Here is a 24,681-nt window from a genome sequence, read left to right as displayed (position 1 = left end):
GTGAGAACTGTGAGGAGCAAACTGGAGAGGCCCGTAATGAAATGGCACACATTGTCAGCATGCCATTCCCTGCAACATGAAAGCCTATCGTCTTTTCCATGTAATAGATAATGCCAGCAGCAGCATGCCCATGTGTCAGTGGGGCCAGGGGCAGTTGCGCACCAACAGTCTCTCTTGCACACCATCAGTTCCTCAAGATGTCCAAAGGATGGCACCATTTCCAAGTTATTTCTTCATGTGTGTGTGTGTGTGTGTGTGTGTGTGTGTGTGTGTGTGTGTGTACCACCCTGCATGAAGCTTAACATATTTTACCTTCCAGAAGTCTCAAATAAAGAGTCAGTTACTTCAGATTGAATAATAAACAATTACTCAAGGACAACATCTCATTCACAATGCAGTTTTTTTTTTAATTTTGTATAAAATCTGTTTGGCAACTGCATATTTATACACAATCTGATGATGTACAACATAAAATAAACATTTTTTTGTTATGGCTGAATGCATTAATGATGGTGACAACTAAAATTGTGATGATAATAAAACAACTGATCAATTGCATTAGAACAAAATGATTTCTGGCCTTAAGGTAGACTGGCCACTGGCACTTTGCTGTCTTAAATCAAACAGGACATTTGGTTTGGAACAATACGGACATAAAAACAACCTCCACCCATTCAGTTAAAGATATCTGTAGAGTTTATCTGTTAAATTAAACAATGTAACAGATCTCTGATATGAAACAAGTGGTTATATAAGACCCAGATAAAGCAGTATTGACAAAATAACAAGGTTTCTTACTGTATTTGCACCAGCTGCACCAGGGGGTGGGGGGGGGGAATCACAAAGCCTCTCAGTTGTGTGACGTGAATTAAGTTTTCAGCTGATACAGGCTACATGGATGATGTCCACAGGGGGGAATCTGATATCTGAAGTATTGAATATTCTCATCTAAATCTGATCTGATACTTATTCTGAGTGACAGCAGTAATCAGTAACACAACTATGTGATGCTGTCAAAGCTACAGGATAATGTGGGATATGTTAAAATAAATTATAGCTTTCAGGATGCTTCCATACCACATCTATAGAAATAATTTATCTTTTTCACAGCCTTCACCCTTGCACCCATGACAGATGCCAAAGAGGCCAATAGTTTAATACGTGCTATTTTTGTAATAAAAGCATAATAAATAAATACATTATGTACAAAAAATGTTGAAAAATGTACAGGCACTTGAAAACAACCTTTTTTTCTGACGCTTCTGCTACTGACAGACAATATTTTCCTGTGCATTGCGGGGTGAAAAGGATAATTCGGTTGGTTTTTTTTTAGTCTTCTATGCAGTCGTGTAAACATGACAAATCCTCTGCCGTTTTTGCTTCCCCCATGCTGAGTGCACCTCAGGCAACGAGATCCTTGAGGATCCTTCTGTTCACAACACCAGCGTAGTGTTTACACCCACTGGCCAATTTGAAAAGCTCCACTGAAGGCCACGACACATATGAACATACAGCATCACATGGGCTATAGTCAATACAGTTCATTATAACTGCAAGCACTCGAGTCATATCGCTTTTCATTAGCCTCACACTTAAATATTACTTATGCTTTCTCACCGTCTACACACACTCACACATACACACACTCAACTTGACCTTCAGCCCAACAATAGACAGTGCCTACTCTCAAATCATTTTCAGTAACCAAATGTTTCCATATACTGCATGACTTTTTTGGTCTTTGAGGAATGGGTGCTATGAAGTGGGCGTCTGTCAGACATCACCCTACATGTTTACGTCTACATACAGCGTTACATAACAAGCCCATCTGGATGTCATAGATTGTCATTTGAATACACAGTAAAAGTTGAAGGGTTCGGGCAGCAGGGAAAGCGTTTTATCAGTGGCATATAAACAGCGCGGGACACTAACCTGAGACGAACAGACCTGATCAGAAGCAGGGTTGGACGGGATGAGCAGTTCACTAGACTCGACTACTCTTGATTATCGCACTACAAAAGGGATGTTTGACGCAATATTCCAGTTCCAAGTATAAACAGCTTCATTCCTAAACCACCACAGTCGATATCCGCACCTCAACAGGTTGCATAACAACATTCCCATAGGGATATACAGTAAATTTGTATACAAGATATTTACAGTAAAACTGTTCATTAATTAATAAATGACACTAGATGGGGCAAACATCATAGCACAGGCAAATTTTTAAAGGGGTAGTCCACCAATTTTACACATAAAAGTTTACTCGCCATGGAGAGCACTACTCAGCCTGTGAAAACAGGTGTGAAACATCTTCTGTGGCTCTTAAGGATCTTTGTAGAGTCAGAGAAAATGACCCTGATGATGTTATTAGGGTCATCTTGAATTAGGCTTGAGACTTCCAATATTTGACGGAAAACGTGTGTTACAAACTGAGGACATGGAGTATGGAAGATGATGGCATTCAACAGGCAATTCAGGCCGAATGAAATATGCTTATGAGTTGCATTATGGGAAATGTAGGATCCAGTGTTTTTGGAATTTGACAGAACTAACAGGATATATTAACCTTTTAAAAATGTATCTCTCACAAGTCCTCTTGGCTTCATGGAGTTGCTTTAACAGATCACTATAGTGTGTCTTTGATGCTGGACAAGTCCAGTGGTCCCACTTCTGAATGGGTAGAAACATTGCGCTAATCTATCCATTCTGCCATTGTCAGGAAAGACAAGCCTCACTCGGTAAGAAGAAGACCAGTCTCAAGAGTAGTGTAATGATACTGCAGATGAGTCTGTACAAGCAAATACTGTGTTTGACACGTTGAGTACAAACAAACTACTATAAAAAACTGACGATAAAAAACATTAAAAGTGAGTAGCAGTGTATCAGAGGTTGATGAGTTCTACAGTAAATCTGTCTGATACCTGTACCTGAGGAAAAGGACGATGGACAGAAAAGATAAAACTTTTAGAGAGAGAGCGAGTACCACACCTGACTTGAGCACACCTTCCGTGGCGACTCTTCAGGTAACAATTCCTGCTGTTACGGACACTGCATACATTTCCCTGGTGACATATTCTCCTTTGTTACCCACTTCCTCTCATACTCTGCAACACACTGGCTGACAAGACACGCAGGCTACGTCCACACTTATGCGTTTTCATTTTAAAAGAGTTTCTGAAAACAATCTCAGTCCACATGAGCGTTTCCATTTCAGAAATAATTTCCATCCATACTAACACACCTGAAAACGCAAATCACATTACTACTCATGTACTCTGGGCATGCATGTGCTGGTATAAACAGAAAGCAGATTGTCTACTCGGCAGTCAGTTGTTTAGTTGCAGAAAAAACTACAGAGGGAGAACAGCAATGGTGAAGGGTAAGACCAGAGATTTCTTTGCTTGGACCGATAAGGGTGGAACGGATACGGAAAGTAACACATAAGTACAAGTTGGAACTGACAAGAACCAGGAAAGATTCGGACGCGAACATGGGTGCCTGCGTCATTGTTTTCAATAGTCGTTGTTTCCGCCTATCCAGACTAAAAAGCAATCCTGGAGTTTTCAAATTAAAACGGCATCACCAAAATTTTAGAAAGTCTCCATTTTGGAAAATGCCAGAGCAGTGTGGATGCTAAGCATAAACCTAGCATGCTTATTAAAACGAAAAATGTATGAGTGTGGATGTAGCAACACATTTCCTCAAGGCAGCGCTTTCGCAAAAGCAAACACATGGTACAAGAGCAAGGCATTCTGGGAACAGTAGTGCATTATTGAGAGTTCCAGCCATGGAACATGAATGATTGATTGACATTTATGCTTCCATCGTCACTCCCATGACTTCTCCGTCTGAGTCTCAGCTTTTGAGGTCCTTTTGGTCAAAGACAATATGACGGGCCAAGTAGATGGCGACAGCACCGAAGATGGCAGAGAAGGCGATGTAGGTAGTGACGGATTGTGCGAACTGAACGATCATGCCCATGAAGAAGGTGGGGAAAACCTGAGAGAGGAGGAAGGTGCTGTCTAAAATGGCAAAGTCCAAGCCCACGCCACGTTTCTCATACCCCAATTCCGCCTCCTCCTGCTCGGTGCCACCGGAGCTATGAGACGAGCCGTTCTGGCTGTGAGGACTGGGGTAGTACTCAAAATTGTCCTTGGTGAGGAAGGCGTGCCCATAGGTGCCTCCCCCCGTTTTGTGGTTTAGTCCACTCTCCTCTTCCACAGGAGTCAAAAACACAGAATCCCGCTTGGATGTAATACCATTTTTATGCACGCTTTTGGTTTTCCTTTTTGGCATGTAGACCTGAAATGAGACAGGAAAAAAAAAAATTAACAATCACAGAGATTTTTGAACAGACTTTCCTTGTGTATAAAGTTATTACTTCTATATTTACCTCTTTCTCCTTGTGGTAATGGCAGGTGAGCGTGTAGGGCAGAGTCTGCAGTGTAGCATATGCATAGCCAGTGAGGGCTGCCATGGCTGTGACCAGGACCACACTTTTGGACAAACAGATGACCAAAGCAGAGACTGTGAAGCTCACCATACTGCTCATGTAGACCCATCTTGAGCCAAAATGGCGAACCAAATGACTCATGACCAGGGAGAAGAAGGTTGAGGTAGCACACTGCAGGAACAGGCCCAGACTGCCCATACGGATACCTGAAAGAAGAATGTGAACTTGTGTCAGACCCAGCAGCAGAGCCTATGAAGCTGATAGTTACAGAGCTTTATCCTATTTTCTCATCAGAGACAGACATTATCTCACATAACTCAAATTATTTCCTCCTAAGGCCACATCTAGAAAAAGATGCGCAGCATGCTTGAACACAGCTAATCCTAGTGTATGTCAAGTTTAAACTGTAATACATTAACTGCTCTTTGGTCAGCTAAAAAAACCCTTGTGTTTGCTCAAGCCCATAAACACACAGGCACAGATCCGGTATGGGAGATATTCACAGAGCTCTCCGGCATGGGTACACTGTTTGGGTTGACTGACTTTGACCATCACAGAAACCATTAACCTCAGATAAATCCCCAAAAACACAGAGAGGGAGGAGACACACAGGCCGGTCCGTGTTTAGTGAGGCAATGTGTGCCTCCTGGCCTCCAAGTCTGGCCCAGTCAGCCAGCCAGCCAGACAACAAGCATTTGGATGAGGTTTCTGCAACTAACCGAGGCGGAATCTGAAGATCAAACAACAGGGGAAGAATTGCAGTCTCCTTAGGAGAATTAGATTCATTTATGTTGCGTGCTGCAGGGCGTCGACATGTTTTCAGCTTTCACATAAACACGTCGGTTCTAGTCTAGTTTTAAATGTTGTTATGCATCATGTCGTAATTGATTTGAAAAAAACAAAACAATCTTAACCAACAAAAATACGGTGCTGCATTCACATGATGCACGTGACATCTTAACCCTTACATACTGCTGAGGGTCAAATTTGACCCATTTTTACATTTGAGAGCTGTAAAAACATCACATACACATTTCTGCCAGGTGGAATTCGAATCAGAATTCAAGCATGTTGTATTCTTCCTATTCATTAAAATGTTCTCTTAGACCATAAAATAGTGATTGTGAATGTCTTTTAATCAAAGGGTTAATCAATCATTTATTGATGACTGATGGGGAATTTATGAATGTGAATTGGTGTAGAGACTAATTATGAGTCAGAATATGAACAGTATGTGAGAGTTAGGAAAACGTAACCAATATGTGAAACAGTCACTATGTTCTAATAATGATTGCAACTGCTATTCATAAAGAAACAAATTAAACGTTGCTTGAGTTCTCCACCACAGTACAGTCATGAGTGTATTTATGTTCTCCCTTTGAACTCGGTCTTTCAGCTAGATCCTAATATGAAAAATTTGATTCCCATCTTTTGACAGAGTCACACTATGCGACAGTTTTCAATGATGACACATTTTAAAGAAGCTGTGGGATTTAGTATGCTATGGGAAAACTCTTCCCTTTTTAATAATGTTCCCCCATTTATCCCAATATGTATTTTACCCCCTTTAATTAAGTTCTTGAATTCTAGCACCATGGACTGGCTTCATATCTGGACTTTTATTTATTTCAGCCTGCTATCAGCCTGATCTCTCAGCTCTCTCTTGGTGAACAGTGTGGGTCAGAAGTTCAGCAGCGGAGCAGAGAATCACTTGTGTGAAAGGAGTATGTGGATCACATTACTTCAGGAAAGCAAAGCTTCTGAGCCCACTTTACAAACACTACAGAAGTTAATGAGGACCGAAATTTAAGCCAAGTGAGATACGGGACAGAGCCAGAATGCTACTGAATTTGTGCAAAGCAGAACTGCTGCTTTCAGTATGGCAAAAATAGCTGTTTTTGTAGTAAAAGCTTTACAGATAACTTTAATAATAACCCACCTCAATAGGAAAAAATTAACAGTTACTGCAATGAAGTTAAACTGTCCACGTAATTATGAACCTGAAAACAAAAAGATTGAAGAATGATTACCTTCATTCAGACGAACATCTGCAGGCTGAATGATGTGGTTTAATAACATACACTGCGTTTCAGATTAAACAAACGCGACTCAGACAGACCTCAAAATTGTGTGCTTTGGCTGTCTACCTGACTTGAATGAACATGTTCTTTGTGTGCTGATGCCTTGACATTAATTCTTTGTGAGTGTGACATTCCTCGTGGTCCAGCAAGCACAGGGAGGAGAGACAGAGGAAAAAAGTAAAAAGTAAACAAAGTGAGGAGGAGGAGAGAGTGGGGGGAGAGAAAAGAATGCGGATGGAAGGATGAATGAAAATGTCAAAAAGGGAAAGAAGGAGAATTGTGTGAGAGAAAGAGAGAGAGAGAGAGAGAGAGAGAGAGAGAGAGAGAGAGAGAGAGAGAGAGAGAGAGAGAGAGAGAGAGAGAGAGAGAGAGAGAGAGAGAGAGAGAGAGAGAGAGAGAGAAATGAGAGGGGATGGCGAGAAGCACATCAGTGAAGTAAGAGTGATAATGATAGAGCTGAAGGGAGGGAAGGGAGGGAAAAAAAAGGAGGGTGTAAGATATAAAGTTTTGCTGAACGGTAAACAAAAGGAGACTAAAAACACTTCACTCAGACATGGCCTGCTATGTTAACAAATCTGCAACGTCTCAAGGTGGTCTGCCTCACATCTGTTTACTTCAGCTCCATTCTTCCCCATCTACTGTTCTTTCTCAGGTGCTGTCTGCTAAAACACGCTGAAGAAAGAAGTCTTCCATGCATGCATGCGGTCTTACTAAAGGGTTATATTTAGGTGGACTCACACTGCTTGGCATTTGATTGCATAGCAAAAAGATATAGTAAATAGCCATACAACTGTCTAGCTGGATTATTGACAGCTCTGTTATTTGCACATTTACAGAGCGGGAACAGGAACAGATAAAGACTGTCTATTTTTGTTTACAATTTCCTGAAGTGCAGGGGTAGTAAGTAATACCTGGAATGCCTTCGGATTAGCTTGAGCATACCAAAGGATTTGTTAGTTGTTCAGTGGCATTACTACACAAAATGCTCATCATCTCATGTGAAGTCTTGTATTAAGAGTGGATATTAATGGCGGGTCTTCGCTCTGTATGTCCTGTACCTTCACAAGAGCCTAAATGAGGGCGGCAGGAAGGCATGTAGGCATGCAGGAACACAGGGTACGGCTCCTGTCTTCCACCTGTGCCCGAGGAATGTGAGTGCATCCTGCCAAGCTGTGACAGAGCAGACAAGCACAGTCGGGAAGGACTCCGAACCAGCTGTGTGTTCAGGTAGTGGAGGTGAAGACATGGTGACAAAAGTGTAGGCTATGTCTTGAGTCTCTCCAGCGCAATGGAAGTCTGTTTCATGATATACTACCAAGTAATTAAGTGCTTTTTTTGGCTGTGATGTGAAAATGTGAAATGTGCCAGAACAAAAATGAACTTTACAGTTACTCATTAATTGGTAAATCACGTCATAATACCTAGTGTCTATACAACAATGAGCTATATCAGAGGTCACTAATAGGCAGACCGCTGTCCAGATCTGTACCCAGACCTGTAACTTATGACATATTGAGAATGTTAAATCTTGTCAGAGCGTTTCTATTTTAATGGGGGCAGATTCTCCAGCTATTACGGTAAAAGTGGAGCAGCGCTCGGAAACTCACAGACCACTTTGCATAGCCAATCTTGTCACATGACGCTAATCAGCCAATCAGATCCATGCTTTCCGACATGCGGAGAGACTCGACTGTCAGTGAGATACACACGGAGAAAAGAGGAGAGACGATTTATAATAAAGTTTTAGATGTGAAATTAAGGTTATGGTCTAAGTTTAAGTTTTACTTTTAAGTTTAAAAGTAAAAAGGGATTATTTTATTTTTCTAAAACTAAACACTTTATTTAAGAAGCACAATCAAAAGCTTTCTGTAATGCACTTCATTTTAAAATGCCGTCTTTATTTGATATAAGAAAAGAAAAAGTATTTATCTTATTCTTTTTTTATTCTTATTTTATTTATTGTATTATTTATTTGAATCCCACAAGTAGAGTATAAATACTAATAAATGAATTCTACTGTATTTATGTGACAGTCTATAATCTAGCCACTAATCACAGATGCTGATGGAACTACAATGCTTCTTCAAGCTACTGAAAAATAACTCAGACATTATGATGTTCTGGACCTTCACTTGAGGACATTTTCAAAAACAGGACCTCAGTGAATTTGAACTGAATACCCCTGAGCTAAAACATACATTAAAAATAAAGTATTGTTTCAAGACAGGAAAATCACAGCAACAAATAAACCTTCATATACTAAATGAAGAGGAAATCTGACCTTCATCATATCTTTGTCTGGACACGCTTCCTGGTGTTGCACTGGGTACGCCCTCATACAGGCCTTCCCCCACAAAGTCTGTGTAGAAGAGCATGAAGGACATGACAGCCATCCAGCTGCAGAGCTGAGCCACACACAGCTGCCTCATCACCTTTGGGACATGGCAGTAGCTCCTGTATATGGCCGGAGTCATGGACCAGCACGTCCTCAGCAAGCACAGCACGGGTCCAGACTTTAGCAGCCTCAGCTTGCACTTCAGCAGGTAGCAGCATGAGCGTGGCACACCGCACCGCCCTGACTCCATCGGTCCGGCCCCTGACTCCAATAAAGATCCAGACCCTGCCAAGGGGCTGCTGGCAAAAGAGGGTTCCTCAGACACCTTCATGGTGATCAGCACACTGGTAATGAAGATGAGGATAAGGATAAAGAAGAGGCACTCGGCCTGGCCTCCTAGGTAAACAGAGAGCAGGCTGTGACTCCAGTCCAGTGCGGGAAGCAAGTAACCCACACAGCCTCCCAAGCTGACCATGAAGGAGAACATTGCAAAGGCTTGGCCGCAGTCCTCCTCGTCTCGGTACAAGTCCGATAGAAGCGCCTCCAGCGGTGTGAAGCACACTTGTCCACAAAAGTCAAGGAGCCCCACACCAAGGATGAGGAAACCCACCTTGAGGAAAGAAGCAATGACATTAAAGAAAGTTTCATTTTAAATCAACTCTCCTTCCCTTAATGATAAGCAAGGAATTACAAATAAAGATAACCAAGTCCACATTTATCAGGGTTTTGTATTTGTAAGCCCTACTAGTACACATTTTCTGATACTAACATACAGGGCAGCTTTGCAAAAGAACATGAACAGTGTCAAGTTCTGTGCCTTGCTCATAGGTTCTTCAGCGATGCCATAAGATGCTAAACGACTGAATTACAATTGGATTATATCCCACTGTTGTTGCCACGCAATCTCACTTTAACTTCACAGTTGGCCACTTAAGTGTGAATCATAACCATGCCAGAAAACAAATGAACTTCTTGTCTTTTCTGCTTTGTAGGCAGAATTCAACAAAACGCCAACCACCGACGACAATCGAGTTTCCTACCTGGAAGGTGCGGCCTCCCCATGCGAGCCGTGCAGCCAGGACGTCGGCGTGGGGAATGACTAAAAGCGCCACAAGGACTCCCAGAGACAGCAGCCAGATGAAAGGCCGCCTTCTGCCATAACTGCTGTTGCAGTGGTCACTGGCTGAGCCAATCAGAGGGATGAACAGGAGACCAAGCACTGGACCAATACCTGTGGACAGAAGCAGGGATGTAGAGGTCAAATCAAAGAAAGCACCAGTGTCAGATAGGTAGTGGAGAAAAGACACAGAGGAGATGGCGTAAGTAGAAAGCAATGCAGAAAATGAACTTGGGTGAGAGGAATAAGGTATTTTATTTCTAAAACTCCACCACACTTATCAGTTAAGTATGAAAACTTTAAATCATATGCTGTATGTCCACTCATTTTCATTAAATCATTAAATTAAAAGCTACTAAAAGCATGTTGATGTCTTGCTGTCCGGTGTTTCTACCAGTACTGTCAGGTCCTCCTTACTGCTACCCTAGCAGGGGATGAAGTGCCATCATCACTGAATGCTGATGGATCCTACAGATGGCCTGCTGCCTGAAGGTAACCCACCATCAGCTCATCCTCCACAGGTGGCCAAGTCTGGCTAATTAGAACACGACACGACACATGGGGGTGTTCGCATTCAAACATACACGCAGTGTCTAAATTGACCTGATCTTGGGGCTAGAGTTTGGCATTTAAAAAGGCTCCCCGTTGAGTTTTCATTACAGACAATAACTAGTTTGTTCCTGCTTAATGTTTCTCATCAAAAAACACCATGTGTAAGATTTCAGAATTTCAGATGCTGAACACATTTCCACCTTCTTCTTTTTTTAAATGTTTCATGCAAGTGCTGGTAAAGCATGGAATGGGGGGGGGGGGCAGCTCATCTAAAATCAACCAAAGTTCATGTATGTGCTTTGTCTAGCGCTACAAGACACTGAAACCAAGAAAAAGGAAGAGGAGAGTTGTGTTTCTGCAAAAGCGTTCATGACAAAGACTAACAGAAACGGAAATAGCAGAGCGCAGACAGACAGACAGACAGACAGGCAATATGAGGAAGACAGACAAGCTGACTGCAGCCAGCCAGTCATCAGCTCCACAGCATTTCTTTGTGCTGCAGCTGTGGAGGGCCATCATAACAATTCTCACCATCTACATAGCTGTAGGACTTACTGTCTCACACACACTTCTCATTCAATAGCTGTTCTCTAGTCTTTCTCTTCAATTACCATATATCACACACACCAAAGCATGTTTCCCAGCCTCTGAATTCACCGCAAGCGGTTTTCCAGCTCTTGTTTTCAGACACATACATACATTGGTTTGCTATCTTATCACACACACACACACACACACACACATTATGAAATGTGTCCCATCTTACAGTGTGCTGTGTTACTTAAATACACGTCTAAATATACTTTAAAAAATATATGAGTAATGGACACCACAGTGTTAAAAAGCACAGAATATCTCCTCCACTCGCAGAGAGGAAACTAGAGATAGAAAAACAACTGGGGAATGAAGCAGCCAACAAATGGCTATTAGATAAAGCAGAAGCTATCGGAGAACCTGACACTACTGCTTGGGGAAATTAGCTTTAAGCCTCCCAAGACACAATATCTGTCTTCATTCAAATAACACTCAGGCACTCCATTATAATACGGGGAGATGAGAATTAGGTTGAGTGCAATTCCCCAGATTGGCTTACAGTGCAGGCTGTTTGGGAGGAACTCCACAGTGATATCATTTTTATTCATATATCCAGCAGCTGAGAAATGGGAGAGCAGAAGTGTAGATTGTTTAATCTTCGTAGTTGAATAGTTACTTCTGTCATCCACACGGAGCCTTTTACTTTGGTGGAGTTGTATCTATCATCTGTATGGTCACAAGACAATGTCTCAAAGAGAAGCTTTTAGTGGCAACCACGTGGATGCCATTTGGGCTGACAGGATAATGCAACTATTCACATCGCTTACAAGTAAACTCAGTTACAGTGTACAAATATATACCATATGTGTGATGCTAATTGTGTGGATGTACACACATGCCACTAATTTGTGAGCACCGAGATAACATATCTGTCTTAATTTTAGGAGGATGACCAAATACTTTTGGAAAATAGTCACAGACTATTGTTAGATTGAGAGGTCTGGGGCAACAGAAGCCACAAATACACCAGCCGAAGCCAAACTGAATTATACCTTAGCCAGATATAATGGTGCGGTCATCACTTACTGCAGTGTATCTGCTGTTCCACGAGGCAGAAGATTATCTACGCATCATGGCTCTTCCCAGAATCCTGAGGTAGGATAATGCAGTTAATTTAAAAATAAATAAAAAATAAAATGTTTTAAAGGTGGAAGATAATATGGATTTATCATTCAAGACTGGAAACATACAATGTTTAGAGTTTGTTGAGACGAAGACTGATTCCACTTGTTGGTATTTTGAAGCTGTAGTAGTTGGATGGATTATGTGGCTTCTCTTTTGCTTTAATTGCATTCACCACCTGTATTTGTCACCAACAGGTGCCTTCAAATAATACTTTAAACTAGGTTATGGTGAACAAGCAAATAACTTTGGTTCAGCAGCAATCTGACAGATACTACAGCAGCTTAAAACTGTGAAACAATGCCATAAAGATGTCCCTCACCTCTCTATTTACATATTTTCCCCATAACCCTCACACACTGTTCATATTCCCACAGTATACACAGTATCCCTTCATCATTAGTGTCTACTAAATATCTCCACAACAAATCATTCATAAATACGTCATCAGTCACAGATAATAAGCAAGATTAATCCTTAATGAAGCTTTCAGAGAGCTGAAAGAGTTTATTATTCAGTTTTTACACTTTTTGTTTATGGAGAAAAAACATGTTACAATATTTTTTGGGAATTTTTGAATAAATATGGGTCCAAAACTCTAAAAAATAATATGCATCAGCTGCACTCAAATGTTTTAAGGAGAAGTCATGAAATTTCTGGCTAAAAGTAAGATGTATTTAGAGTGTATTTACTGCTTTCAAATGTAAAAATTGGTCAAATTTGACCCTGAACAGTATGTGAGGGTTAAAGGTGCAGTGTGTAGACTTTTGTGGCATCTAGTGGAACGGTCTTGGCAGAAATTGAACATAATATTCATAAGTATGTTTTAATTAGTGCATAATCACCTTAAATTAAGAATCATCATGTTTTTGTTACTTAAGAATGAGTCCTTTATATCTACATAGGGAGCGGGTCCTCTTCCATCACGCCCACTATGTTGCACTGCCATGTCTTTATTGATGTTATTTACCAAATTCAAGCACAATCGTTTCATTCTACTGTGTGGGTGTGCTGCATGGACCAAAAATGTATTCATTGAATTAAAATATGCTATATCAGGATAGCTATCATTATTGGGATATGAGATTATGGTCATGTTGCTCAGGCCGACTGCACACTGCACCTTCAAGACAACAGTAGAAGGGCATTGTGGACTGACAAACATGCTGCTTGCGTGATGAATCTTTAAACTTTTTACACTCCAGGCGGATTTTCCACATCTTTAAATAATCTTCAGCAGCATTTTTTTTTTTAGTAGAGAGGTGACAGGAAATGAGGAGAAAGAGAGAAGGGGAATGACATGGAGCACAGTTCCCTGGCGGGACCGACCTAGGGATGCAGCGACCACGGCACACCAAAACCACTAGTCCCCAAAACCATCATTCTTAACCTCTTGCACTTTGTACTTTTTAGTACTGTCTATAGTTAAAACTGCTTTTGATTTTTTTCTACCAGTTTCAGTAACCAGACTTTTCTGAGCTGTGAGGCACACAGTTGACAAGATGATTGGAATGGTGTAACAAGGACAACACAAATATCAGTATATATATATTTTAAGTAAAAAGCCCAAGGAACAAGCCTTTTAGATAAAGTAGATGTAGTAAATGTAGATTAGCTTAGGCTGTAAATATGATACTACGATTATGTAGCAATAGTCTATAGTGAAATCAGTGAATAGTGAAATCAACTCATCCCTACACAATCCCTTAACTTACTCAAATCATGTTGATGATCATGATCTTAGCTAATAGGCGACCAAATAAGATACATTTAGTGAAATCATAGTTGCTCCTTAGTTTACAGCGTGTAATGTACGCCGCACCACACTCACTTTCCAGTTTATTATAATATTCCTGTTAATTTATTTTATGCTCCTTTTGGAGACTGTATTCTGTGGTGCTGTACTATATTGAGTTATACTGACAGGTGTCTGTAATATTTTATTCTTATATTAAGTCTACCCTACTACTATAGCTGGGATGGATCTAATTTAATTGCAGGACTGTTGTATTATACTTACTTTTATCTAGTCTACTAAACTGGCTACTAAACTGGCAACTGAGTGTCTGTCTTGAGATTGTGGCTCTTCCTCCTACAGTTTACTCTCCTGCTGCTTTTCAATTAGTGCCTGATTACCACCTCAACAACACAACAGGTGATTTGACCAGTGATTTGTGTAATGGCCTCAATTATGTCTTTATGACCTGAATGGGAAAGAAGATAGGAGCCCCAAGGCGACATCCCCCCACTACAATGGAAAACTTAGCTAGTGCTGGACAAGGTCACATCTTTATGTCTCAAACTAAATTCCAAACACAGGCATTCCTTGGAGGGTACGTCCTATTTTGATTTTTAGTGATCTCATGAATTTATTAGCGCCTGATGAAATTATTTTCCATTTGTATTATAGCTCTAATGTAACCACGGTCTTATTTATTTTCAGCCCCGTGACAATACACTATGCCAAGTGATTAAAAAGGCACTCAAGGGCCATAAAAATCTATCATTTGAAAATCTTGGATGAGAAACAATCACTCATGTGGTCAGTAAACAAGCCACAGAGGAGATAGTTGTATCTTAGTCGTGCGCTGATCTATCTTTGCAAGTGAGTGTGCACATGTGTGCATGTGAACGAGGGAAGGCCCACCTCTGCCTTTCATGTTTTAATGAATACCCTGTCAGAAAGGGACAGAGAGAAAGACATTATGTGTGTGAGAGAGAATGAGGCAGAGGCTAAGCGCACACACACACACACACACACACACACACACACACACACACACACACACACACACACACACACACACACACACACACACACACACACACACACACACACACACACACACACACACACACACACACACACACACACACACACACACACACACACACACACACACACACACACACACACAGAGGTAGTAATGAGGCCTGGTAACCAGATTAGGGTTGCAAAATTCTTGGAATTTTCCTAGTTGGAAACTTTCCATGGGAATTAACAGGAATATATGGGAATTAACAGAAAATAAACTGGAAAATGTACAAAATAGCATGTTAGCCTATACCGGGGAACTTAAATGTAGTTAGTAAAAAACATATTGTAGCATAATCTTGGTTAAAAAAACCAGATTTAATGTAAATACAGTTGAATGTCACACCACCTACATGCACTGTGCATTCCTCCATCACATGCACTGATGATTTCTAGAACCCTGGACTATTGAAGACACACATTTGAACCCAATTCTTTCAATGAAAGAATTGATCAAAGTTCTAATCACAAATAAATCAAAAATATAAATGTTGTTTTTTATTAATTGTAATAGTGCATGTCAAAACAAAATGTTTATATTTATGTTTGTATACAGTTACACAGTATAAATTAGTCCAAATTTCCAGTTAATTCCCGTGAATTCCCATATATTCCCAGATTTCTCATGGAAAGTTTCCAACTTGGAATATTTCAAAAATTCCCCTGCTTAACTTCCCATGGAAAGTTTCCAGGAATTTACCAGAAAATTATTGGAAAGGTCCTACCTTTTGTAACCCTAAACCGGATTCCACTCTTTTCCCAGATCCTTACCTAGCACCATGGTCATGTAGCGCTCCTCCACTCCAGCCTCCAGCAGCAGCGGGGGCACGTATGTGATCCCAGCTGCCACGCAGATCTCCAGGCCACAGGTCAGGGAGTTCAGCAGGACGAGACGCCACTGAGACCTCCATCCAGGCATATTTACAGGAGCTGGCTCGCCTTTCCTTCCCCTCTGGGATGGCCACTACTGGGGGCAGGGGAGGAGGGGGGAGGAGGGAGCTGGACAGGGGCGAGGGGGGGAGCGTGGGGAAGCAGATGGTGCCCCAGTGGGACGAGAGGGCTGTCGGGGAGGGACAGCAGCGAAGACACGTGGATGTCTCAGATGACCTGAAGGATTCATCCTCTTGTCAGCATTCTGGATCTGAGGAGCAGGGGAAGAGGAACGGAGAGTCGTGAGACATGGAAAGAAAGTTTTTGCAACTTTAAAAACAGTCAAAATTTAAGAAACACCAAAATATGACACACAGCTTCCACATAATCTCTCTTCGTGTCATAAACTACTGCAGTTTCAGACCGTTAGAAAATATGAGTAAAGGCATGTCGCGTTAAGAGAGGTCATCCCCTGATTACTAACCCTGACTGCTGGTGGCCTAGGGTTGCATGTCGAATGTCAGTGGCGACAGAATCAAATCTAAGAACATTCCGGGATATTTTTTCCAGAAATGCAGAAATGGCAGCAACGGTGAAAAAGGAATATGATACTGATGTATCCTCACAGCTCCTCACCAAAAAAAAAGCTTCAAGAGCAGGAACAACAACAGGCGGACAGAGGAGATGAGTCAGCTGGAGCGACGTGGCAAACACACCAAACCATTTGTCAGGAGAATTTTTTTTTTTTTCCTCCCTCTGCTGCTGCTTTGCTTTGCATGACACACATTGGAGGACTGTTTGAGTCTCCTTCTAAATTTCTCCATGTCTCTCTCTTTACTGTATCTCCCTTTCCATTCTCCATACTAGCTGTACTATTAGTGGGAGGATCTAAAAGGCAGCCTTACCTTGGCTGACCCTGTCATTATCTGTACTATTGAGCTCTGATTGCAGTTTTAAGTCACATGTGAGTCCTCCTTCTGGAGACTTTTATCAGGTTACTACTATTGTTAACTGAGTGCAAAGGAGGCAGCTTTTAGCACCTGCAAAGACAGACTTAACAGAGAGAGGCTACAAGGCAGGAGGTAGATGAAATCAGATGTGAGACTGGTGATGTAACACAGCATGTTGCACTGTGCGATTTGAAAGAAAGAAAGCCGTGTTGTGCCACATACAGGAAATGTGACAACAGAGGCATCAAATGGTGTTGTCAAGGTGATGCGGTAAAGTCAATCCATTCACACGACTTCTCCATCAAGATGAACACAAAACGCCAAGGTAAAACCAAGACAACTGTCTCCTCGTTTGTTCCTGCACACTATCCCACGCCGACAGACGAGTCGACCGCATGCCTTATTCTTGAGACAACGTGTATTTATCCTGTCTCTATTGACTCTAAACACAGGCCCACATGTGTAATGACAGTCTCTCCAGAGTGATTGACTTTTATCTGATGGAATTAGAAGGAGAATAAAAAGGGAAAAGCGCAAGAGTTTATCTGTGGCAACGCCCCGCAGCTTCTGTCTCACAGATCAAATATTAAGTGTGACTTCAATTTGAAAAGGGGAAAAAAAACAACTAGTTTAAGACAAAGTGAAATGGATTTAAGCTGTGAAGAGAGTTTGAAGAGGCAGATAGTCTGTCTCCAGTCTGTGTATATTTCACACATTGGATCTCTGCAAGCAACAAAAAAAAACACAAAAAAAAAGAAAGTAAAACCAAGGTAACCATTATCGTCATCGTCCGCCAATGAAGCCGTGCGTTCTTTTAAAGCAGAGGGAGAGAGCGAGAACAGTCAAGAACAGCCGCAAACACAAGAAACAACAAGGTGCTATATTTGCATTTGGTGTGACATTCCTCTGCCAATGCTGCCCATCTGTTCTCTCCCCAGCAAACAAAATGGATGTCATCAAATCCAACGAGACTTGGTAAATCACAGAACTTTGCTCGAGCTCGGGTAAATGATCTAATCGGATTCATACAGCGTTCCGAGTAAATGCACTTTGCGGGGGTGAAATTGTTAGGCGATATGTGTGACGTGTTGTTTTCTCAAGAAACTAGAGTGGCTTAGGGCATCACAAAAGAAGTTTTAGATATCAGATAAGGGGGTACGATATCCTGGAACACCTTATAGTTTGCCCCTCACTGTCATCAGGCATTCCACACTCAGAATTTCCATCTAAAACGTTTTGTGGCATTCCCGTCGCTACAATCGAAAATGTCATCAGTGATGCCATCTGAGTTCCTGCAGCATTCATTCATACATATCCAGCTTAGTCATTACGAGCCCTTTGATATACAGGCTGTTTGAGAATGTGAAGGACAAAGCCACAGTGTTAGCAAGGCTGGACCTCGCAGGGGCCTGGGTCACAAAGAGAGAGGACCATTTCACACCCGTCACATCTCATTCCCGCCCAGCCTGGGCACGCTGAAAGACACCCATCAGGGGACCAGCCTTCGCCCCCTACGGCCTTGTCTGGCCACTATACCACCCCCCTCCTTTGCCCACATATTCACTGTGTATGTGTATGCTCCACTCTCTCCCTTCTCCCTCCTCCCTCTTCCCCTTGCATTTCTTCCTTATCCTTCCCTCAACCCCTGAGGTCAGCTTCGTCTCTGACCTGCATTCTGAGAGGACCCTATTGACATATCTGCCCACGGCTGGTTATGCCTTTATGGCGTCTGAAATCTCTGCGTGAATGCTTTCTATTGCGGCTCCAGCTGACTCCCTGTCAGACTTTTCTCATTGGAAACAGAAGGGCCTCCGAGTGGCAAGAATAGAGAAATCTGATTTGTCTACCCGAGCAGCCACGGCTTGTCTGGACGCCTGCCACGAAATGCGAGTCAGATTCCAGGGGTTGGTAAATTGAATGGTTGCTTTAGTCCTGACCAGAGTGGTGGTGGCAAGTCAGAGTCAGGACGGAAAGACGGTGGCAGGGAATGTGTCGAAAGTAGAGAAGAGCAGAATCTATCAGTCCTTTTCCTTTACCTTAAAGTCAGAAAATAAAATGTATTTGTTTGTTTTGAATGTTGTACTCTTTGACCAATGAAATCTTTAGACAGAGCTGTCGAGACGCTTGTTTGTGTTTTAAGATTGGAAGAGTGAAGCGCACACACACACACGCACGCACAGGCAACCCACACAGCCGTTCCACCGCTTGCTTAATGACACCTCTGACTCGACAATGTATTCCAGTCATGCCCTTAATCGTCTTCCCATAGCCTTGGAGACGCAGACGCACGAACACACTGTTAGACAAACAGCTCTCCTTGTCACCTCATGTGTTTAAACACTACAATCGGAGCCAGGCTGGTGAGAGACGGGGGCGGCTGGGGCTGTGAGGGGGTGTGGGTGGGAGGTGTGGGGGGGGCATTTGCTGCTGCTTTTGTCAGCTCTCCCACCGCTCCATTACCGAGCCCTATTCAGCCACAGGCCCCCCAAAAAAATGCTTTAGTGCAAAAGCTTCTAATGACTCGGAGCGGTATTCTTACAATACAAAACGGGCTTTGTATACATTGTGCCAGGCAGAGTAATGTGATATAGTGAGGTATCAAGTCCGTTTCCAAGTCTTTAATTGACGTGGGGTTTATATAGATGGTAGGATATAGAAGGTGTGTATGTTTGTGTGTGTGTGTGTGTTTTGGGTGGGCTGGGGTGTGGGGTCTCCCAGCAGACAGCAGAGCTTGGAGGAGTAGAGGGGAAGGAATTGCTCTGAGATGACATCAGAGCCACAAGCACAGTTGAGACTGTGGATGCAGAAACCTCAGCAGGAGGCTATGGTTGTGCGTTTGGCTCCAGCTGAATGGCTGCAGCACTGTGGCTTTCCTCCTCTTTTGAGTTTGTGCACATTAATGGACCTGCCCGTTTGCATTGGAGGGACAGCGAGCCCGGCCTTTTATATGCTGACAGTTTTTCCCCTCCTGGCTTACTTTCTGCAAAACCTTTCTCTGTGACTCTCCTTCGCTGCTCTGTGAATAACACAAACAAGCTAAATTGAAGCAGGCCCTAATCAACAGCAGAGTGAGACTGCGGCAGTCTACAGTGCCACCACAGCATTTCTTAACGGTGCCAACTTGGCATTGTTGCACAAGTCCTGGGAAGAGGGGCATCACCGAGTGACGCTGCATTTGAAGGGTGCGGGATAGGTTCCTTCTGGACACGTCCTCGAATGTCCTCTCATCAGACGTGGCAACTCCACACAGAGAAATGTAAGAGATTCTACCTGATGTAAGAACAAGAAAAACCATTTAATAACTTAAAGCTGTATGACTGAGATTCATTTATAGACGTCTATAAATCTTCCCCGTTCTGTCAGTCCCTCTTCGCTCTTGGCATTTCAGTTTCTTTAATGGTTAACAATTCAGCTGACAGTTCAACTGCTTTCATCTGTTACACTTCAACTTCAATTAGTGCTTACTTGTCAACATTTTGGCTTCTTTTCCCTGCTTACACATCGATTAACATTTCACCTACTTACAGTAACTTTCTGTTTACATGACAATTCAGCAACCTACAAGGGCTGGAATTTGAGACTACAAGTGTTTACACTGATTCTCACTTCAAATAAAACATAAGCTCCTTTTAATGCCTACACCTCAACAGCTTTAAGTGATAAGCTACAACTCCCAGACAACATTTCACATGCACACAGTAAAGATTTTAAACTGTTTTAACCTATATAGCAGGGGTATTCAGTTCAAATTCACTGAGGTCCTGTTTGTGAAAATGTCCTCAAGTGAAGGTCCAGAACATCATAATGTCTGAGTTATTTTTCAGTAGCTTGAAGTAGCATTGTAGTTCCATCAGCATCTGTGTCTAGTGGCTAGATTATAGACTGTCACATAAATACATTAGAATTCATTTATTAGTATTTACACTCTACTTGTGGGATTCAAATAAATAATAAAATAAATAAAATAAGAATAAAAAAGAACAAGATAAATACTTTTTATTTTCTTATATCAAATAAAGATGGCATTTTAAAATGAAGTGCATTACAGAAAGATTTTGATTGTACTTCTTAAATAAAGTGCGTCCAAATGCATGGATTTGATTGACTGATGAGCATCATGTGAGAAGATTGGCTATGCACAGTGGTCTGTGAGTTTCCAAGAGCCGCTCCACTTTTACCATAATAGCTGGAGATGCTGCGCCCGTTAAAAAAGAAACTGTTGGACAAAATTGAACAATATATACATCAGTTACAGGTCTGGGTCTGGATAGGACGGCATCTGGACCGCCGTCCGCCTATTACTGACCTCTGCTATATACAATGTTTACAGCTGACATTTTCCAGCCAGCACACTCACATCAATGTTATTAGCCTTTAAGAATTGTTTTAGAGCTGCAATGATTAAACAAAAGTAATCAGCAGCAACTTTGATAATCGAATAATGGTTTTAGTCATTTGTCCAGCAAAAATTCCAAACAATTTGCTGTTTCAACTTTTGAATTGTGATGATGCTTATATCTGCAAAACATGATAGTAAACTGAATATCTTCATTGTTTGGACAAAATGAGACACCTGAAGACATCAGCATAGATTAAATGATTAAATGAGGAAATAATTGTCTGGTTAATCAATAATGAAAATAATCATTAGTTGTAGCTCAACATTGTTTTGACTCTCTTTCAGTCCCTCTGTCTTATCTTTTCTCCATTTCTCCTACGTTCATCCGTACCAGGTGTTCTACATCGTTCCACAGCCTGTCGTCCATATAAACACTGTGTTGGACCTCTACCATTGCTTTCCAAACACGCTGTTTCCTTCTGTTACTGACAACTGGATAATAACATGGAACTTGTTTAACCTTCTTCAATGAAAAAAAGTAATAAAAAAAAGTTTAGTGTTTGATTTGTGTTCTGTCTCTGCTCACTTGAAAGGCAGCCCTACTGTGCTGACCCTACCCCCCAAGCCTGTAATCTTAAGCCCACATCCGTCACTGTGACCCCTGACCTCGCCTTTCACCACAAATCATGTGACCAACCTAACATTTCAAAGACAGTGCCAGCAGGCGGAAGACAGTCTGCTGCTAATACTCTCCTCTTGTACTGTGCTGCCTTGTGAAAATGAAAAGTCAGCCTGTCGCCAGTTATTTTAAAGCAGGGCTTCTGGGAGAAGATGTGATGGAGGGACATCACATCTTACATTGGAACTGGAAAGTCGACCTTGTCTTATCTCTGGAGGGTCCTGTGGCACTCTTTGCAGTGCCTAAATGTGAGGCGTTCTTTCCATCTTTACACCTAATTAGGACGATGACTCAGAATAAATCCCTTAAATTGAAAAGAGCTAAAGGATGACCAGAAACTAATGGTTCATGGTTCCTGAGAGAGCAATGTTATCACTGACTTCTAGAACTATTGCTTCACATTGCATTTATCTGCAGCACAGAAATAACCCCCTCTACTTCTGCTTCTGCTCTAACCCAAGACCTCCGACGATTGGAGAAGTGAGAGGAGAAAAGTGCTGGTGCTTATCTGAGGGGGAGACTGCTGAGGATCCACACAGATAGAAAAGCGTCCACACACACACACACACACACTCCCACACATTAGCACTTATCAGGTGAACATGAGAAGAATGCAGTCTAGGTTGGGTTGCCCTGGCATGTGTGTGTATGTGTGTCAGAGAGTGAAACGAGGAGAGCCATTCCACCTTTGTCCACAGATCAGGGAGGTGACCGTTATCATACTGGCCCATGCAAATAAAGCAACAATGGAGTGCTGCAGAGTTCAGCCATGTAGCCTCTTGTGAGTCAATGTGGCTGATAACGTGGCTCCCTGCAGACTGTGGCTTTCCACTCACTGGAAATCTATTGTGTGGAGGTGAAAGGACTAATAAGAGGGAATGCAAACGCTAATGGGTTTCCATTCAACCGTGATCAGGTGTGTTTACACTTAGTTAATAGAGCGGTCACAATTATAGCTGGGTTTAATCAACAATAGTGAATTGCTGTTAGATGGCTTTTCTGTAACATTTAAGCATGGCTTTTTATGATTCATTTCTCAGTATTGCAACCTTTCTTCATTTAATTTAGTCTTTACACTGGCACTTTTTTCATTTTTCTGATCAAACTAACTCATGACATTTCAGAAACACACCTCAGTTTGTGGTGATACTTTTGCTCAGTTAGTATCTGCAGATGTTTCTAAATTGCTTGACCTTTTTAAAAAAAAGTATCAAATTATAGTCAAATTATTAATGTAGTGATATAATAAGAACTGATGCAATATTCAAGAGCTTCTCTAGGCTTGTTTTTTTAATCAAGATGGGATTTACTACTCCTAAGTAAACTGCAAGCTAGAACTTTTTTGGCATATGCACCAAGCGAGTATGCAGCTAATCCAGGCAAACAGCTAATATATCCATAGTCATTGACTGAATGAGTGATGAAGTTACACCATTGGTCAGCCAGCCCAGTGTTGTAGTTTCCCCATTGGTCGTTGCACTTTCACAAAGAATCGGCACAAACAGTTTCAGTTACGTCCTCAGGGGGTGTTCACAGTGAGCCTAGTCCCAAAATAAGTTCTAAAAACACACATATACCGAACAAAGCGTCTCAAATGGAGGTTCTGACACTGACAGGAGAACCAGCTAGCAGCTAGTTAGCATGGCTTGGTTGTTAGTGCAGTCATGCCATGCTCTGTGAAGCCCGTAGACTGAAAAATAAGGTGTAGCCACAGTGTTTCCAGTTTAACAGCACCATAAAGCACAGGAATACACTTTATAGACTTCCACCGACTATCCCTTTAACAAATTGGCCAAACTTGCACATGTTGACCATCATAGACCAGATATATACTCAGTTTTGACCTATACTTGTTTTTAAGTCACATCAGAACTTCACAGTCAAAAACACGGCCTAAATTTAGTTAAAAAAAAAGATAGAGCTGACCTTTACTATCACACAGAGGTACAGTTTGATTTCTTACGCTACAATGATCTCATCACATTGGGCGGAAATTCATCACGCTTGGCTGAAGGACAGCGCCTGATAATCCCAAATGTCGATACGTGTCTAAAAGTGTGTCTCTTTCCTATTACAAAGAAATGTATTTAATTCTGTACACGTTATTTATTTTCAGCTCTGGTCTTTCACACAAAGAGGTAAGATAATGTGAGGATAAAGTGTGATAACAGAAAAATAACATAATGAGACGTAATGGACTGGAGTTATTTGACAAAATTATACTCACCAGCCCAAGAGCGGCTTAAAAGGTCCATCTACGAACTCGCACTGCTGAAAATTGAGGATCTAATTTATTTTAAAGGCTGCTCACACTCTTTATCCAATCAACACGCTCCAATCACACGCAGAGTATATCAGCACAGACTCTTTTTGACCACCTGCTTCAAACTCTATGCTCAAGAGTCTGACTCTTTTTTTAATCCTGCTTCTGTCTGTGTCCCCTGTTCCCTCCTCTCTTATTTAGCCCACCTCCTTTGCATCCCTCCCGTTATCCCCCTACCCACCTCCCCTCTCCTCTGTGCCTGAGCCTGTAAGGTGGGAATTGGGAAAATCCCAAAGCACTTGAGGAATCCTGTCTCTTTCTGGTTATCTGTCTGTCTGTATCTGTCTCAAATTGACTATATTTTTTTGTTTTCCTCCTTGCGATTTCTGTCTCAAAGGCAAAATTCAGTCAAAAGCTAAAATCGTGACGCAAGGCATTTAGTTAAATACAGACACGCGCACACACACACACACACACACACACACACACACACACACACACACACACA

General features: G+C 41.8%; 1 protein-coding gene across 1 annotated transcript in view; it reads right to left on the bottom strand.

Moving 5' to 3' along the window:
- Nucleotides 1-386: 386 nt before the first annotated feature.
- LOC133981570 (solute carrier family 45 member 3) overlaps nt 387-24,681 on the bottom strand; it is a 35,898-nt gene continuing 11,603 nt past the window's right edge. The window contains exons 2-6 of the mRNA XM_062420336.1: nt 15,844-16,213; nt 9,913-10,103; nt 8,819-9,482; nt 4,397-4,662; nt 387-4,305 (exon numbers count right to left, since the gene is read on the bottom strand). Of these exons, the coding sequence (XP_062276320.1) occupies nt 3,859-4,305; nt 4,397-4,662; nt 8,819-9,482; nt 9,913-10,103; nt 15,844-15,991 (1,716 nt within the window). The 5' untranslated portion in view covers nt 15,992-16,213 and the 3' untranslated portion in view covers nt 387-3,858. The remainder of the gene's footprint in view (nt 4,306-4,396; nt 4,663-8,818; nt 9,483-9,912; nt 10,104-15,843; nt 16,214-24,681) is intronic.

This window comes from Scomber scombrus, chromosome 6 (genome assembly GCF_963691925.1).
Source record: "Scomber scombrus chromosome 6, fScoSco1.1, whole genome shotgun sequence".
NCBI lineage: Eukaryota > Metazoa > Chordata > Actinopteri > Scombriformes > Scombridae > Scomber > Scomber scombrus.
The sequence above is the reverse complement of the archived record's forward strand: the minus strand, read 5'-3'. Positions and strand labels throughout refer to the sequence as shown.